Raw genomic sequence first — 19,272 nt, 5'->3', positions numbered from 1 at the left:
TTTTAACCGGAAATATGGCTGACGAATGACACGTGTATCATGTTATGTAACTTTATCGAGATAATTATTGTTTTAAAACCTCGGAAACTTAGAGAATGAAAGAAAACGTGCCAACGAGATAAGCTTATGTCAGTTCTTTATAGATAATAATTATCATTTAAAAAAAATAAGTAATGATTTACTCCAGTTTCTAAATTTCACATCAATGAAGCTGATAAATATAGTAAATTCAATTTTTTATCATACAGTTTAAGATAATATTAATGACGCACGCGAATTATACGTTACCGATATATCATAATTATGTCAGTAAATACGTTCGTACCGCATGATTAATTCTCGTCCAATAAAATGATTTTAAAATGATCAAAGCAAAGATGTCAATAAATATGTCTGCTTCTAGTAGCATATCCGAGTTAGAAATAGAAGATAATTTGTTACTTGGCGATCTGGGATACGGTTCGGGTTTAAAACCGGGAGGGATACCAAACTTTTGTACTTCTTGTAAAGACCTTTCTTGTAAAAATAAGTTTCCTCATTTTGCATATTTATGTGATGCAAAAGATGACACCAAGAGAATTTCTCCTTTAGGAATTCATTCATTATCTTCAGAATATTCTGACAGTGCTAATTCGGAAGAGTTATGTGACTTGATCGAAGAAGAAAGAGAAACATTTAGTTTAGAACTGAAAAAAATATTTCAAACAAAAAGAAATTCTAATTGTTTCGGTAATTATATTCAAACAAGTATTTATTTTTATAATTAATTTCTATTTATGTAAAATCTTTCTCAAAAAATTTAATAAAATATGATTAGATTTAGTAAAATATTATATGAAAATAATAATAATAATAATGTTATATATATTAGAATATCTTCATTAATATTGTCTACATTACTTTTATTGTGATGCTTTACTATTTTATACACACATTGTATTTTATTCTACTAGATTACTGATTGTTTAATTAATAATATACATATAATAACTGAAGAAAATGTTTAGTTTATTTTTGTTTTTTAAATCTTATAATTAAAAAAAGTACTGTTGATCTACATGTCGAAAACATCTTAGAAGAATATCATTAAAAAAAGCTAGTAATTATATATAATAATTAACTATTTATTTCTAACAAATATAAAATTTGCTTGAAATAATTGTACTCATGTATTGAATATAATTGAAAAATAATTTTTTAAAACATAATTTTTATCAAATTTAACTCATACCATTTTAAAAAGTTGTCTAATGTTTATGGTGCGGTGATCCCACCTCACCATCCCCCAACAACCATTCTCAGAAAACATGACCAATAAAAATTTAATTTTTAAAATTGTTTTCAGAATGTATTAGCTTGATATTGTTACTAAATAGGATACCAACTTTTGAAGTTACTTAAAATGCAAATTTTGATAGCAATAAAAAAAAAATCATTCAATTGTAACTATTCAGAAAGAGGAAGAAACTTTTCTATTCTAATGGAAATACAATTGAAGCTGATTCCTTTTGTTAATTATTGAAATGTAAAACTTCAGTTTCTTCTGTTTAATTCTTGTTGAGTTTTGATAAAAGAATCAGTTGTAATTTATATTTTATGGGTGGATTATATTAACATTATATTGTGACTGTTGAGTTTTAAAATCATTAATTTATATAATTTATATCTGTAATAATGACATTTAATTTTATAAAATTAGATACTATCGATGATTCCAGTTCCGAAAAAGTAATTTCTAATCTAAAAGAAGAATTAAAATTAGCATATGAGGTAATATAAGAAATTTAATAATTACAGTAATAGAAATATTATTTAAATTAATAAAATGCTGTAAAATATTATGTTAATAATTATTGATGTAAAAGGTAATCCATATTAGTTTACATTGTGTGGAGGATTTAAAGATCCAGGAGCACTAAGTGGAACAACATTTAGGAGCCTATGGCAGTAGTTTAAATGATTTATACAATTACAAAAGTATTTTCAGCTATACTATTTGGAAGTTAACATTTTAATTAATCAAAAATACTATTACAATTAAAATATTTCAGGGGATTGAAATGTAATAAGTAGTCAGTCAAATGCAAAACTACTTGCAAAACACATTGTATATTTTCAAATTTCAAAACTATAAAACTTTAATCTATTTAATTTAAACAAATAAACTATTTATTTTTTTATATTTTGTGCATAAAATACAGAAAACCAACTTAATATACTTTTTATTTGCTAATAATTATAGACTTTAAGAAATAAATTGTAATAAATTCATAGAATGATTTAGAAATTTCTCAGCATTTAGGCCTCTAAATTGTTGTAAAATCTTAGTTACAAAATCAGATTTATTCATATTTCTAAATTCATATTTGATGTTGCATTGAGCCTTGCATTGTTTAATTTTGGTATAGTAATCATAAAATTTAAGTTGCTAATTCCTGCACTAGAGCTTGATACATATAAATACAGTGTGTTAAAAAAATTTCATTAAGGTAGATAAAATTCATCATACTGAGTAACAAAAAAACTTTGGTAAATATTGATTGAAAATGCAGCTGTTTCTAAGATAATCTCATAAACACCTGGAATTTTTGTAACTCTAAGATGATGCCAAGCATGCTGAGAAATGGAAGAAAGCTATCTGGAACACTTTCTGTAAATATCAAGGAAAAAATTTGTCAAAATTGTCCCTTTTTTTCATATCATATTTGACACACATATGCCAATAAGCTATTCATGATACTAACATGTACAATTGTTAATATGTCAGAAATGGTTGAGTTTTTGAACTATGTTTACTAAGGTTATTATTACTTGATATAGTGTATGCTTATCTATCATATAAATGCTGAATGTTTTTATTCTAACATCCTGTATATAAATATAAACATAAAATATTACCCAATAATCAATTAATCAAAGATATAAATCCTGAAGATGATTTCTTAATAGTTAATGTTTGTATTTAAATTTTATTCTAATGTTCCAAAATTACATTCTCTTCTTTGCATGAAAATGACATTTATAAAATGTTGAAAGTGCTTGCAATAATATTATAAGTAACTAAAAATCATTTAACATTGATAGACAGTAGTTATCTTGTTCTTTAAATAGATAATATTTTGGTGTGGTAAACATAGTCTTTATTTTTATATATAATTTTATTATGGACTACTATTATGTTAATAATTAAATAATAAAATTACATAATATGATTGTTTAATAATTGATTTAAATCAAATTTAATTTATAATTATTAATCTTAGCGTGAGATAGATAGTGGCCTACCTACTTACCTTTAGGTTAAATTATGTAATTTGCTTATTTAAACAATCAATAGTTTGTACAGTTATAGCTTGGGAATAATCCAGCTTTATATCATTGGCTAATTGAAGCACTAAAGTGTCAAAGTATAAGATTTTTTTATGTAGAAAAGCATAATGAAAGAATTCAGATAAATATACCAAACAAATACTAGGTTCAAGTAGCCAACAATTTTTAACTTAGAACAATGAACAAATAAGAATGATGTGGAAGTTTTTTAAATTTAAGAACGTCATTCATTTCGCTTTCAATTACTGCTTCAAGAATATATGTTGTGCTTCTTGCTTTTCAAAAACAAAAAAAAAACATATTTTCTGTTGTTTGCTCATCTTTATAGAATACTTATCATAATGAATAACATCATTTTTAAAAGTTCATAAAACTAATAAAAATGTTACAATTTAAACTAAGCAGTTGTTTGGTTTATTTATTTGCTAAAAGTGAACTTTTTATGAAGAGAATTCAGTTTTAATGTTTTAAAAAATGAATGAATTTATGATACAAAATTTAAAAAAAATTTCCACATTGTCGTAAACTTATATAGAATTTATTTATTTATTTTAAATTATAAAAACAAAATATACTTTATATAATTATAATTATTATTTATTCTAAAGCTATTTATCTTTTATTTTTAAATAAATTTTAAAAGCAAAAAAACGAAATTAATATATTTTATTTCAGAAAATAGAAAAATTAAGTAGTGATTTAGAAGTCACTAGAAAATTATTATATGGTAAATATAAAGCAAGTGAAGTTCTTGCTAAACAGGTAATTATAAAATTTCAATTATTTTTATATATACACATATGCAAAATAATGCACATTAGTAGGTACAGTATATTGATTTTAATAACTTTGTATTTTATCATGTGGTTATTTAAAGAATGCTCTTATGTATGCACATCTGTACAAATACATTTCTCATGTTTGTACATAGATACATACTTTGGTGCATTTAGTTTTAGTATACGTAGATACAAGATATATAAATAATTAGTTTTATACTATATAATAAATGAAAAATATAAGTACAATTAAAATATTTCAGGGGATTGAAATGTAATAAGTAGTCAGTCAAATGCAAAACTACTTGCAAAACACATTGTATATTTTCAAATTTCAAAACTATAAAACTTTAATCTATTTAATTTAAGCAAATAAACTATTTATTTTTTTATATTTTGTGCATAAAATACAGAAAACCAACTTAATATACTTTTTATTTGCTAATAATTATAGACTTTAAGAAATAAATTGTAATAAATTCATAGAATGATTTAGAAATTTCTCAGCATTTAGGCCTCTAAATTGTTGTAAAATCTTAGTTACAAAATCAGATTTATTCATATTTCTAAATTCATATTTGATGTTGCATTGAGCCTTGCATTGTTTAATTTTGGTATAGTAATCATAAAATTTAAGTTGCTAATTCCTGCACTAGAGCTTGATATATATAAATACAGTGTTAAAAAAATTTCATTAAGGTAGATAAAATTCATCATACTGAGTAACAAAAAAACTTTGGTAAATATTGATTGAAAATGCAGCTGTTTCTAAGATAATCTCATAAACACCTGGAATTTTTGTAACTCTAAGATGATGCCAAGCATGCTGAGAAATGGAAGAATGCTATCTGGAACACTTTCTGTAAATATCAAGGAAAAAATTTGTCAAAATTGTCCCTTTTTTTCATATCATATTTGACACACATATGCCAATAAGCTATTCATGATACTAACATGTACAATTGTTAATATGTCAGAAATGGTTGAGTTTTTGAACTATGTTTACTAAGGTTATTATTACTTGATATAGTGTATGCTTATCTATCATATAAATGCTGAATGTTTTTATTCTAACATCCTGTATATAAATATAAACATAAAATATTACCCAATAATCAATTAATCAAAGATATAAATCCTGAAGATGATTTCTTAATAGTTAATGTTTGTATTTAAATTTTATTCTAATGTTCCAAAATTACATTCTCTTCTTTGCATGAAAATGACATTTATAAAATGTTGAAAGTGCTTGCAATAATATTATAAGTAACTAAAAATCATTTAACATTGATAGACAGTAGTTATCTTGTTCTTTAAATAGATAATATTTTGGTGTGGTAAACATAGTCTTTATTTTTATATATAATTTTATTATGGACTACTATTATGTTAATAATTAAATAATAAAATTACATAATATGATTGTTTAATAATTGATTTAAATCAAATTTAATTTATAATTATTAATCTTAGCGTGAGATAGATAGTGGCCTACCTACTTACCTTTAGGTTAAATTATGTAATTTGCTTATTTAAACAATCAATAGTTTGTACAGTTATAGCTTGGGAATAATCCAGCTTTATATCATTGGCTAATTGAAGCACTAAAGTGTCAAAGTATAAGATTTTTTTATGTAGAAAAGCATAATGAAAGAATTCAGATAAATATACCAAACAAATACTAGGTTCAAGTAGCCAACAATTTTTAACTTAGAACAATGAACAAATAAGAATGATGTGGAAGTTTTTTAAATTTAAGAACGTCATTCATTTCGCTTTCAATTACTGCTTCAAGAATATATGTTGTGCTTNTTGCATATGTATCACTGATTTGCTGATTTACTTTAAACAGTATTGAAATTGTTAATTCACTTATCTAGTTTTTATGTCCACCCATATAGTTTGATTAGTTCTTGAATAATTGTGAGCCCATTGCAAAGTCATAGACAAAGTACACAATTTTATAAAATACATGGCTTTGTAAATGACTTTTATATTTTGTACATGGTTTTTTCCCTTGATAAAATGAATATTTATTATACAATGAACTATTTTATAACATGAATGCTTACTTGAATAAAAACATTGAATAAAGTAATTTGCAATTAAAAGTTGTGAAATTTTGTATGGTGGATTTCCCCAATTTTTGGACTGTGTTAGAACAAAACCATGTTGTAGAAGTGTTGTGTTTTACAAGGTATATAATTTGATTTAATTTTATAGAACTTAATACAGTAGGGCATCGATTATCCGACCCCAATTAACCATCACATCGGTTAACCGACTGTTCTAGTTGGCAAATTCAAATGTCCGCTAGTGATGTGGCGCTACAATATTTGGCTATGTCTTGGCTACTTTAATAGTATTTTTACGTGTTTTAGCTGGCAACATGGCTTGACCATGAAAGGGAGCCAGTACTTAGAGGCTTAATTTTCTAATTTTTAACGATACAATAGCAACGATTATTATTTTAAAAAAATTTTTGTTAGGCTTAACATCGATGAAAATTCAATGCGAAGTAGGTTAATAGCGATATACTAATATACTAATTACATGAGATATACTAATATACTATACTAATAATGTATTTTTTCATATTTTTCGGTTATCCGTTTTTTCAGTTATCCAACCAACCCCAGTCCTCAATTGAGTCGGATAATCGATGCTCTACTGTATATATTAAGCTTTTAAATAATGTGTATTCCTGTTATTAATAATTGAAACAAAAATTATTAAACATCTGCAAAGATTTTATTGAAATATCCATTTAAAAATTAGAATTTTGGTATAGTAGTAGGATATAGTAGTAGTTATTTTTTAAAATAGAACAGAACATTTTATATTCATTTATATTTTTATTAATAACATTAACATAGTAAATTTTATGGTTCTAATTACAATTTTTTAGACAGTAATTTTCCAAAAGCAGCATGAAATTGTCTTGTTTTATATGGGTGTTTGTGTATTAACAGGTATTGCACAAAACATCATGTAAATTTGTGTTTCTAAAGTTTTTGCAAATAATTGCCTAGATACTTATACAATTATTTACAATTAATAGAAAAATGTTAAAATGTGTTTAAAACATTTTACTTGTACGAGCAAAGTAAAATGTACTTGTAACTCTTGGATGCACAGGAGTAATTCTAACTAGTAATGCATTACTAGTTAGAATTACTCCTGTGCATCCAAGAGTTAACATAATCATTAAAATATGAATCTGCAGTAGAGTACTGTGTAAAACAAGACTCTACTGCATGTTATTTTATTTTATTTTTATATTTTACATTACTATCAGTAATAGCAAGGTATATAAACAATTTAAATATGCATTTATATAGATACATCATTACTATTTAATAATTTGGAATTGCTAATACAATAATACAAATATATAGAAAATTAATTTTTTAAAAATGTGTTATTTAATTTGTCATTATTTATTTTTAATTTTTAACCTTACTTAAATTCTTTTTAAGTAAATTTTCAAAATTTGGTTACTGTAAAATTATAAGAAGTTTAGAGTATTAATTGTTTGCTATTCCATTAAAGAAAAGAAATAAATAAATAAGAATATTACTTAGATTAAACTAACTGCATTAATATTAACTATTCTATTCTTTTATCATGGTACTTAAATATGAAAAAAATAATAATCTAATTTATTCTATTATCAAAAAAATGAGAAAACTCTAAAAGTAAATTCAATTTCTGCTGTTTTTCTGGGAGTGAAAATATATTAGAAAATTTAGTCACTTTCAAGCTATACACTTATCTTTAGGACACTAAGTTATGAATATCATAATAATGTTTCTTAATCTGTAATTAAAGGAAACTTATGTAAAAGACTTGATTATATTATAAACTGCTTCAAATTGAAAAAGAAAGTATAGAACAATTAGCTATTTTAATTATAAATTGTATATCAATATATTTTTAAACTTATATAAAAAATTTTTATATTAGTTTCTACTATTCATAATTTTTTATATATTCAATGTATTTTATTTAACACTAACTGTGCCTGCAGTTTCGCCTGCATGGAATTAAGTTTGTGACAATGTTCAGCACAAGTTTGGACACATTCACTGCATATCTCGCCGACCATGCAACTGCGCCGCGCAGTTACCTATCTCGTATACGTACGCATCTTGCCCCTGACACCAAAAATATAATGCTTACCTAGATGATATCTTTTAATTTATATGAATGTTTAATGGAATAATATACAGCCTATGTCCACCCTGAAGGTCCATTCTAAATATTGATGAAAGAATTTTTGAAATTGGATGAGTAGTTTCGGAGATTACCTCCTACTTACAAACTTTACCTCTTTATAATATTAGTATAGATTTATCAGATAATAGAAATTAAGTTTTATGCTATTATTAAATTTTATTTTAGTTTTATTTTCATTAAGCAGTCAATAATAATATATTTTTCTATAAAGTTTTCTGCTCAAAGCATCTTTCATGAAGAAAGTAGAGATATTTTTTAATACTAATAACTTTAAAATATTCCTTTTTTTTTTCTTTTATTTTTATGCTCTATTTCTATATTGAATTTTTGGTAGCTTTCAATAATTGCTATACTTACTATTTTTTTACAATCTCTTATTCTTAGGAATTCTTTTTATTTTCTTATCAAATATATTTTTGGGATGTAATTTGAAAAAATTGAGACCTATAAATTTCCACTGTCTGGCTGTCTGTCCTTCCTTAATCTCAAGAATGTAGTTAGATAGATGAAATTTGAGACCAGATATGGAAGGCTTAGGGGCAGGAGGTCCAGATTAAGTATATACAAACTTCTGGGGCAAAATGAATACTATTTTAATTCAAAAATTTTCCCTGAATGGAATTAGATAGATGACTGGCATGATTATTGCTAACAGGAAAAGTATGATGTACAGGGGTTAGACACGACTAAAAAATTGAGAACACTGACAAAAAATTGCAGCCTGTCATTGTAATGATGTCACATAAATAATTGCTCATTTCTTTTATAATGATCTAATTTTTAATAATATAAAAAGTTATATAATAAAGTAAATAAATTGAATATGAAAAGTGTGAAATATATTTCGATTGTAATACAGAATCAGAAAATTATAGTATGTTTATATATTTTTTAATAAGAATTATTATTAAAGGATATCTTAAAATATAGTTTATATTCATTTTACAATATTTATTATATAAATTATATTATAAGTTTTTATTCCAGCTAAATGCAATTGAACAAGAAAACAAATCTGTAGAAAAAACTATAAAAAATGAATGTTCACAACTTCAGAAGGAAGTAAATTCATTACAATTTACTTTAAATTACACTGAAAGCCAGTTAACAGAAAGTCAACGTAATTGGCTTGAAAGATATAACAGGTAATCAATTTTTTCAGTATATAATTTTATTATTATAAGAAACTTGTGAGAAATTTTAAATTATTTCTCATATGGATCATACAGTAAAAACATGAATTTTTTTTTTAGGATAAAAGTTTTTTGTGATAATTATCTATCACAAAAAACTTTGTGATAGATAATTATCACAAAAAAACTTCTGGTATTTACAAGTTGTTCTTGATTCTACTTAATTAAAAAGTCCAGTTATGAAAAGTAGAACTAAAACATAACTTTTCAGATAAAATAAAATAAAACATTAAATAAATAAATAAGTAATTATCTAAAACCACCAATAATTCTCTTCAAAATGAATGTTTTCTTCCATTTTTAACGGTCATCACCAGGTTTCCATGCATTGGAATGCTTGTAAGAGAACGCCTATTCCAAAAATTAAAAAATTGCACATCATGAAGATATGCATATGCTCAAAACATTCATTTTGAAGAGAATTATTGCAGGTTTTAGAAAAATTAAAACAATATTTTTCATTACATTAAGAAGATTTTTATGACTTACAAGGAGAGTGTAAGACATTTGAGTTTCTGATTCAAACAAAACTAGGTGAACATGTAGACTAGTGTTTCTCAACCTCTAATGAATCATCGCCCCCTTCAATAAAACCGTTATGTAGTATTTCCCTCTTCACTTCAAAATTTCAATGCCGAGGGCCAAGGCTAACCCCAAATTCGTACCGCATTGAATAAACTAGTGACTAGTATAATGTTATTTGTTTAATTATTGTACGATATAACAAATAAAATATCTAATTATTCTTAATGTAATGTTTTACTATATCGCCCAGAAAATTGTTTTTTGCCCCCCCAAAATATAAATTGTTACAAATCGCCCCCTCAACATGGAAAAACACCCACATGGCGGCGATATCGTCCTCATTGAGAAACACTGATGTGGACCTATACACAAACAACTCCTTGTTCAAATAATAGAACCTACATCTCAAGCATTTCTGAAAAACAGATCTCTGAAAATTGAGTGTTTAGCTTTCTTTAGAAGTTTTACATCTCCTTGGAATGGTGATAGCTGAGTGGATAATACACTAGAAACTGGAGTTACATGACTTCTCTTGTTTTATAAACTTTAAATGTGAGAAATAATAATTGTAATAATAATGCTAATGATATGATTATGTGTAACATAATTATTTTATTATTTTAAGAAAAAAAATTAAAATTGTAAAGGTACAAACCTACATCATGTAGCACCAATGCCTAGTGTCTTATCCATTCAGCTATTGCCATTCCAAAAAGACATGAAACTTCTAAAGACATAAGCTAAACACACAATTTTTAGAGGTTTGTTATTTGAGCCTCTATAAATTGAGTGTTTAGCTTATAAGATGGTTTAGAAGTGGGTCCTATTATTTTAACAAGGAGCTGTTTGTGTTTAAGGCTATGTGCTCGCCAAGTTTTGTTCAAATCAGAGATCCGAACATGTGACCTTCTTGTTAGTTGCAGACATGCTTAACATAAAGATGAATGGTTAGAAAGATAGAGGCCAATCCATCACTTTCTTTTCTCAAAATTTTAGAGATTTTTACATCTCAAAGATTTAAAAAAAATTATTTTTGTAATATTTCAGAATTCTTTGTAAAAAACTAATAGTGGACAAATGTAACAGGATCATCAGGTTACTTTTATATGGATTTTCTTCTAAAAGATAATTATTCTGCAAAGAAAGATAATCCAATAAATATATTTGGAATAATACAAGATGTAGAATCTTTAATGATTATCATAAATACATCTAATTTTTCATTATTTACAATTTAGCTCTTGATGTAAATATTTTCACCTTTCTTATGGCAGTATCTTTTTCTTAGAAGTCCCATTATGTACTTGCTGTAATTAGTGTAAATAATTATGAAAACTGCCATTTGTAAACTGTCACATATTTTACAATAAAATGATGACATGCATAGAGAGAAAATAAAGAGAAATATTATTTTTCTAAAAATTTCAATATGTAGAAACAGATTACTATTTAATGAATTATTTTTCTGTTATAAATAAATACTGAGATAAAGACCAGAATGTAGATAAACTACAAACATCAATAATTGTTTAGATTTAGATTTTTGAAAAAATTTAATACTTAAATGTTTTCAAGCATGCACCTTATCTTAGATAATAGTTTTAACTTGAAGTAGCACACACATCAAGGGTGCAAGACTGCTGTAAGACGTTTTCTGAGATATAAATAAATTTTCTTCTTTTGATAAAAAAAAAATTTTTTTAAATTCAATCAATCAATCTTTATTAGCAAAAAAGAGAAAAATGTCCCTGTTGCCTGGGGAAATTACATAGGTCTTAAAAGTACAAAACTTTAAAATTTTTTTCTTTTTTTCATTTACAAGCAACAGAAAATGTTATTACAAATTATTTAGGTTAGTCAAAGATCTTTGTTACAATAAACTTACTAATCTCTTTAACACAAAACAAGAATTCAGATTCTTTTCAAATGACCTCTCTAAATCTTATCCCTTGTAATTTTTAACACATTTTGGGTTATAATTTAGATTTCCTTTGCAATTCCATGATTTTAACAAAATAATTGTACAATCTATATAAATCATTTTTCTCAAGATTTTTTTATATTTCTAAAGTCAAAAGGTATGCTACATTGAAACATTTGCAAGATGCCAAACAAATTATGCATGTCTGAAAGTCTGACATTCCCACAGCGAATGAAACATTGAAAAGTCCTTGGATTTACACCAATAAAATTCATTACCTGAGAAGTTTATATATGCATTTCTGATAAATAGTGAGTTTTTATTAATACACAGTTGAATTACTAATCTTTTCACATTGATATTCACTAATTTCACTATGTATGGCTGAACTGATGATGTGTTTAATATTTTCAAGTACCAAGGTTGATAATTACATTGACATAGGTTATCTATTGCCAAATTAATCAACATTGTGTATCTATATTTCCAGTCTGGTATATTGTTTTCGAACATCAAGTCTGTCACTCCAAAAGAGTGCAGGATTTTATTAAACTTGTTCTACCATAATTGTTCAGTCTTTAATTTTTTACTTTGTTTAATTTATTCTTGTTGTAAGAAAGTTATATTATCGCTTCAAAGTTTTATCCGGTAGTAAAATTTGATTATGTGTTTAAGGAAGAAAGGAAAACATCAAATTCAGTTTCATGGTGGATAGCATATCCAGGGACAGTTCTTTCTAAATGGAATAATCTTTGAAGAAAATAAACATGAAATCATTCAATTTATATAAATAGTCTAATCCCCAAACTGGACATGCATAGTAAATGATTGGGTTTATTACTGAATTATATATAATTTCTTCTATTTTTTGGAACTGTTTATCAGATTCTCAAATACTCTTGTGTATTGAGTTAGGTAATCTTTTATTGAAGATATTTGGTTAGATAGTTTTTCGTTAGAAGTATTAATTAAATTGTCATTTTATTCCATAGATCTGTTGTTGAAATGTCTGGTGATTTACTTGGGTTGATTAATAAAGTTATACATAGGTCATTTAACTTACCTGGAGATTGCTGTAGGTGCTGTGATTCTTTTTCCATTTGGGAATTGATGCCAGCTGAAAACAATTTGTATATATCATTGTCAGCATACATATTAAAATCTGTTTGGTGTTAGACAAGCAGGTTGTTCCCTTCTACTTCTTGATTTAGTGCATATTAGTGGAGGTCTTTCACACTTGACTGGAGAATGTTGCATGGCAACTGATGCCATGACATGCCCCTATTTAATTTATTAAGAATACAGTTAATCAAGTTTTTAAAATATTAAAATCTTTTTTTGTTAAGAACTGAGTCTTTATTTAAAAAAATAAAATTTAATATTGATATTTAGGTNAAGAATACAGTTAATCAAGTTTTTAAAATATTAAAATCTTTTTTTGTTAAGAACTGAGTCTTTATTTAAAAAAATAAAATTTAATATTGATATTTAGGTATTTTTAAAGTTAGAAATCCCTAATCTAGATCTAAATTTTTTTATGTTAATGAAAGGTTACAGATAAATTTTCTTTTTTAATTGCTTAATTACTTCTAAAACAAAGACTTAAATACATGAGAACAAGAAGAATTTTTTTGTTTTGAGGGTACTAAAGTGTATTTTTAAAATTCAAGCAGTATGAGCATCTAAAAAGTTAAGAATCATTCTCTCAGAGATATCATTAAATACAAAATAAAATTTAAATGGATTTAGACTAATTTTTTAAAGTAAAAATGCCAATAAAGCAATTTTGTTGTGTTTTTACTTACTTGATTTTGGATTTGTTTGCTTTTAGATATAAATATTTTGAAAATTATAAGTAGTTATGAATATTAATTCTCAGAATAAAATGATGTGACAATAAGTAACAAACTAATTTATAAAGTTAAAAATAAATAAATAGAATTTAGAAATTAAATAAATAATCATTTATTTAATTTTACATAATTTTATTTTAACTATAGTGTTGCCAAAGAAAACAGTGAATTAACAATAACTGTTAAGGAACAAGCAGATGCAATTAAGTCATTAATTTCTAATCGCATGGGTAAGTTTAAACTTTAAATTTTTAATATTTAAATTATTAATATATATGTTAAGCTCAAAGACCAAAAATGCTCAATGAGTGAAAAAATTGACTGCAACATATTCTGACTTCTCAGATATAGCTACAATGCAAATTTCATGTTGTGACACTTTCAAAAATCTCAAAGCAAAATTCATGTTGATATTTTTGTAATAATCAACAAAAATGCAATCTGACAATGTGAAAATGCCACAATATGTTGTGGATGCTTATTAATGCAGCCATGATGCAATGTGATAAAAATATCACGTTGCATCATGTACATTTGCACATAATAATGTGCAAAAATATGTAACAAGTTTCTTTATTATTTAGAATAAAATCAAATTCTGATTTACATTGAGAAACCAGCCTTATTAACCTATGTCTAAGCCTTAAATTTATAGGACAGAAAATAAAGATATTTTGTTTTCCCTTTTGACTAAGACTTCCTCTCTTTGCTAATCAGAAACTACACCAGTATAGACTATACTGATTTAGTTTTTGATACTATATAGTCCTGTTAAATAAGATCCAAATAGATGGTATAAAAACAAAAAAGTAAAACATTAAGGACATAGAGGTAAAAAGAATTATAGGGCAGAAACTTCTATTTATCATTATTTTTTACTAATGTTAATATAAAAATTTGGGGGTTGCCTCTTTGTCAGAGTGTCATTATTGAAAACAAATTTGCAATCAATTGACGAAGTGACTCTCAAATAAATTTCTTATTTGACTTAAATCTATAAACTAACTTTAAAATCCTAGATACTTAAAAAATCATTTGTAGGTATCAACAGCAAATTGTCTTCTTCACTGTGAATTATAAAAGAAAATGAAGAGTTACATTTATTATACTATGGTTCTTTTNTTTTTTTGTTTTGAGGGTACTAAAGTGTATTTTTAAAATTCAAGCAGTATGAGCATCTAAAAAGTTAAGAATCATTCTCTCAGAGATATCATTAAATACAAAATAAAATTTAAATGGATTTAGACTAATTTTTTAAAGTAAAAATGCCAATAAAGCAATTTTGTTGTGTTTTTACTTACTTGATTTTGGATTTGTTTGCTTTTAGATATAAATATTTTGAAAATTATAAGTAGTTATGAATATTAATTCTCAGAATAAAATGATGTGACAATAAGTAACAAACTAATTTATAAAGTTAAAAATAAATAAATAGAATTTAGAAATTAAATAAATAATCATTTATTTAATTTTACATAATTTTATTTTAACTACAGTGTTGCTAAAGAAAACAGTGAATTAACAATAACTGTTAAGGAACAAGCAGATGCAATTAAGTCATTAATTTCTAATCGCATGGGTAAGTTTAAACTTTGAATTTTTAATATTTAAATTATTAATATATATGTTAAGCTCAAAAACCAAAAATGCTGAATGAGTGAAAAAATTGACTGCAACATATTCTGACTTCTCAGATATAGTTACAATGCAAATTTCATGTTGTGACACTTTCAAAAATGCACATAATGCATTTTGGTATATTCAATAAGACCTCAAAGCAAAATTCATGTTGATATTCTTTTAATAATCAACAAAAATGCAATCTGACAATGTGAAAATGCCACAATATGTTGTGGATGCTTATTAATGCAGCCATGATGCAATGTGATAAAAATATCACGTTGCATCATGTACATTTGCACATAATAATGTGCAAAAATATGTAACAAGTTTCTTTATTATTTAGAATAAAATCAAATTCTAATCTACATTGAGAAGCCAGCCTTATTAACCTATGTCTAAGCCTTAAATTTATAGGACAGAAAATAAAGACAGATGAAAATAAAGATATTTTGTTTTCCCTTTTGACTAAGATTTCCTCTCTTTGCTAATCAGAAACTACACCAGTATAGACTATACTGATTTAGTTTTTGATACTATATAGTTCTGTTAAATAAGAATCCAAATAGATGGTATAAAAACAAAAAAGTAAAACATTAAGGACATAGAGGTAAAAAGAATTATAGGACAGAAACTTCTATTTATCATTATTTTTTACTAATGTTAATATAAAAATTTGGGGGTTGCCTCTTTGTCGGAGTGTCATTATTGAAAACAAATTTGCAATCAATTGACAAAGTGACTCTCAGATAAATTTCTTATTTGACTTAAATCTATAAACTAACTTTAAAATCCTAGATACTTAAAAAATCATTTGTAGGTATCAACAGCAAATTGTCTTATTCACTATGAATTATAAAAGAAAATAAAGAGTTACATTTATTATACTATGGTTCTTTTCATTATATAACTTTTTGTGACAGGAAATTTTGCTGATGATTGTTTTTCTAATAATAAACATGATCAGCAGTAGTCCTTTGGTGAAAATTATACATAAATTTTTTATTAAAAGTATCTGTTCAAAAATAAGTAATGAATTTTTATCACATTGCATTATGGCTGTATTAACTCCATAACATATTGTGACATTTTTGCATTGCCAGATCACATTTGATTATTAAAAGAATATTGACACACGTTTTGTGTTCTTATTGAATATGCCAAAATGCTTTGTGTGCATTTTTGAAAGTGCCATGACATGAAATTTGTATTGTGGCTGGCAGCAATACTCTCTGAGGGAGGCCAAGAGTCTTGGCACCCTCCAAAGAAAAAGGAAAACAAATACCAGAAAATTTTCTTAAAATCTTTTCTTAATTAAAATATATTTTTTATTTTTATTTTGTTGTGTCTTCTATTTTTTATGAATTAGCAGTCACAAAAGATGGGAATTTTATTGAATTTACATTAAAAATTTTTTTATCCATTCAATTTGACTTCCCCAAAATTAAATCCTGAGGACACAACTGGTGGCTGGATCTGAGAAGTCAGAATGTGTTATGGTTGATTTTTTTGCTCAATGAGCATTTCCAGTCTTTGAGCCTAACATACTGTAAAATTAATTTTAAAGATTTTAGTTTTTAATGTATATTTTTAAATATACAGTATAAACAAAAATTTATTACAATTACTTACATGATTTATAACTTCTAGTATGACTTAAATTCTAGTATAATTACTAGAATCAATTAGTGGAGTTAATCAAAATACGTGATTATATAGAAATGTATTAAATTTCAGAGAGAAATTCAGTTCCAAAAATCATTAATAGTCATAAACTAAGACTAATCTCCGATTTCTATTATTAGTGAAATCTGCTTTCTTGAAAAGCTAAATTAAAATTGATGTGATATTGATTTTGTAATTTTGCTAATGGGATTCCAAATATATCAATATAACCAACAGGCAATTTAATATAAAATTAATAATAATATTTCTATAATTTAATTGATTAAATAAAAGAATAATAATTATAAGAACTTTTTTACTAATTAAAAGAACTTTTATAAAAGTTCAAATTGCAACATTCACTCAACATCTTTCTACCCACAAATATCCTCTCAAAAGAGAGGTGTTTATGGAATATAATAATTTTCTTCCTCTTCAAAAAGAGGAAGAAAACAAAAATATCATTGGAACAACAGAAAATAAAAACCTCCTCACATTGGCTGTTGATCCTCTATGAAAAGGAGGGATATCAAAGAGATAATTGGTTCAAAAGTCAGGTAGATGCAATCCAAAAGTCAATTAGTTGAACATTAGTTGGTCAGCTAATCTCATGATCCAGATTTTGTATGCTCTGTAATTTATTACTTTAATGAACAAACTTGGGACCACTGTCACATAAATATACATATACCTATGTATTTATGTATTAGAGTTGTAAAAACCAGAAATTACACAACTGCTTCCAGAATCAAATCTTGCCTGAAACCCAGGCAAAATTAGTTTTGATGATGAAAGAAACAACTATTTTTCTCTACATAATTAATTAATTAAATAGCATCACTCTTCATTAATAGAAAGAATAATTTTATTTATGTGTAAAACTAATAAAATGAGTGGATTTAAATTCACAGTAAATTTGGAATTTTGCTTTACTTTTTATTTGTTATATGGCAACCTGTGAGGTTCTCACCAGACACTATTGTTTACCTGCAGTTTATTTATATTATTGGACCGAAATTTGAAAAAATTGTAGACCTATAAATCCCACTGTTGTTCATCTGTCCATCCTTCCTTAATCTCAAGAATGGTGTTAGATGGATGAAAGTCAAGATCAGATATGTAAAGCTTAGGGGCAAGAGACCCCAGTTAGTTGTATATGAACTTCTGGTCTAGACTGGAAGTCATGAATTCAATTTAAAAATTTTCCCCCAAATGTGTTGGTTATCTATGTAATTCCAACTCTGTTGTTATCAGGAAAAGTATGATATACAAGGGCAAGACACAACTAATTTGAGATGGAGAACATATATTTTAAATTAAATAAATTAAGAATGTATTTAAAAATTACAACCTGGCTTAGTGATAATGTCACAATAAATAAATGCTCATTATTAATAATTATTAATTCAACAAAAATAGCATTCTATACATAGCCATATTCCGTTTGCTTAATAAATTATATCAGTTACATGGCAGATATAAGTAAATCTTAGATAATTTGAAACTCAATACTGAAGTCATGATTATGTCATCCTTTGAATTTTGATCTAATGAAAATTTCCTTCATGTTATTTTTACATTCATATAAAGTAGTTTTTGTGTGTGTATAGAGTATTTTATATTATTGATGATGTACAGTAGACCTCCCTATAATGCGAAGATACATTCCTCGTTATACGAATTTCGCATCGTAGGAATCCTTGGGCTGTGATTGGCTCACATATTTGACACGTGAAGTTTAAGGACTACGGCTGTTTGAAAGGTTTTCTTCCATAAAATTAATCAATTATAGACTAATTCGACTTAACATTTCCAAAATACGTATATTGTTTTTGGAAATAATCCATATAAACTGCGCTATAAACAAAAAATTGTAGGATTACTTACTGAGTGTGCACCATTCGACATCACCGTTGCTCAAGCTTGTTTTTGTTGCGGAACAGCGCAGCAAACCGCAGCCGCGATTTCAGATGTTATTTTTCTGCGAAAACTTCGTTGAACTTTGGAGACATCATTAATATAAATAATTTTAATCGCCGTTGAATAAGAAATGTTTCTTTCACAAGAAATGTATAAAATTACAGTACTGTATTAGACTTACTGTACCTAATTTACATACTGTACAGACGATAGTTAGCGTAAAATCT

The 19,272-nt window shown here is 25.6% G+C and overlaps 1 protein-coding gene across 1 annotated transcript in view; it reads left to right on the top strand.

The window, feature by feature from the left end:
- LOC111618449 (coiled-coil domain-containing protein 125-like) overlaps positions 1–19,272 on the top strand; it is a 33,041-nt gene continuing 13,769 nt past the window's right edge. The window contains exons 1-5 of the mRNA XM_023359994.1: positions 1–729; positions 1,700–1,770; positions 4,006–4,092; positions 9,336–9,493; positions 15,337–15,419. Coding sequence (XP_023215762.1) covers positions 363–729; positions 1,700–1,770; positions 4,006–4,092; positions 9,336–9,493; positions 15,337–15,419 — 766 coding nt within the window. The 5' untranslated portion in view covers positions 1–362. The remainder of the gene's footprint in view (positions 730–1,699; positions 1,771–4,005; positions 4,093–9,335; positions 9,494–15,336; positions 15,420–19,272) is intronic.

This window comes from Centruroides sculpturatus, unplaced genomic scaffold (assembly GCF_000671375.1).
Source record: "Centruroides sculpturatus isolate CEXI.00-Female unplaced genomic scaffold, Cexi_2.0 scaffold5, whole genome shotgun sequence".
In the NCBI taxonomy this organism is placed as follows: domain Eukaryota; kingdom Metazoa; phylum Arthropoda; class Arachnida; order Scorpiones; family Buthidae; genus Centruroides; species Centruroides sculpturatus.
This window is presented reverse-complemented; position numbering and strand designations above follow the sequence as displayed.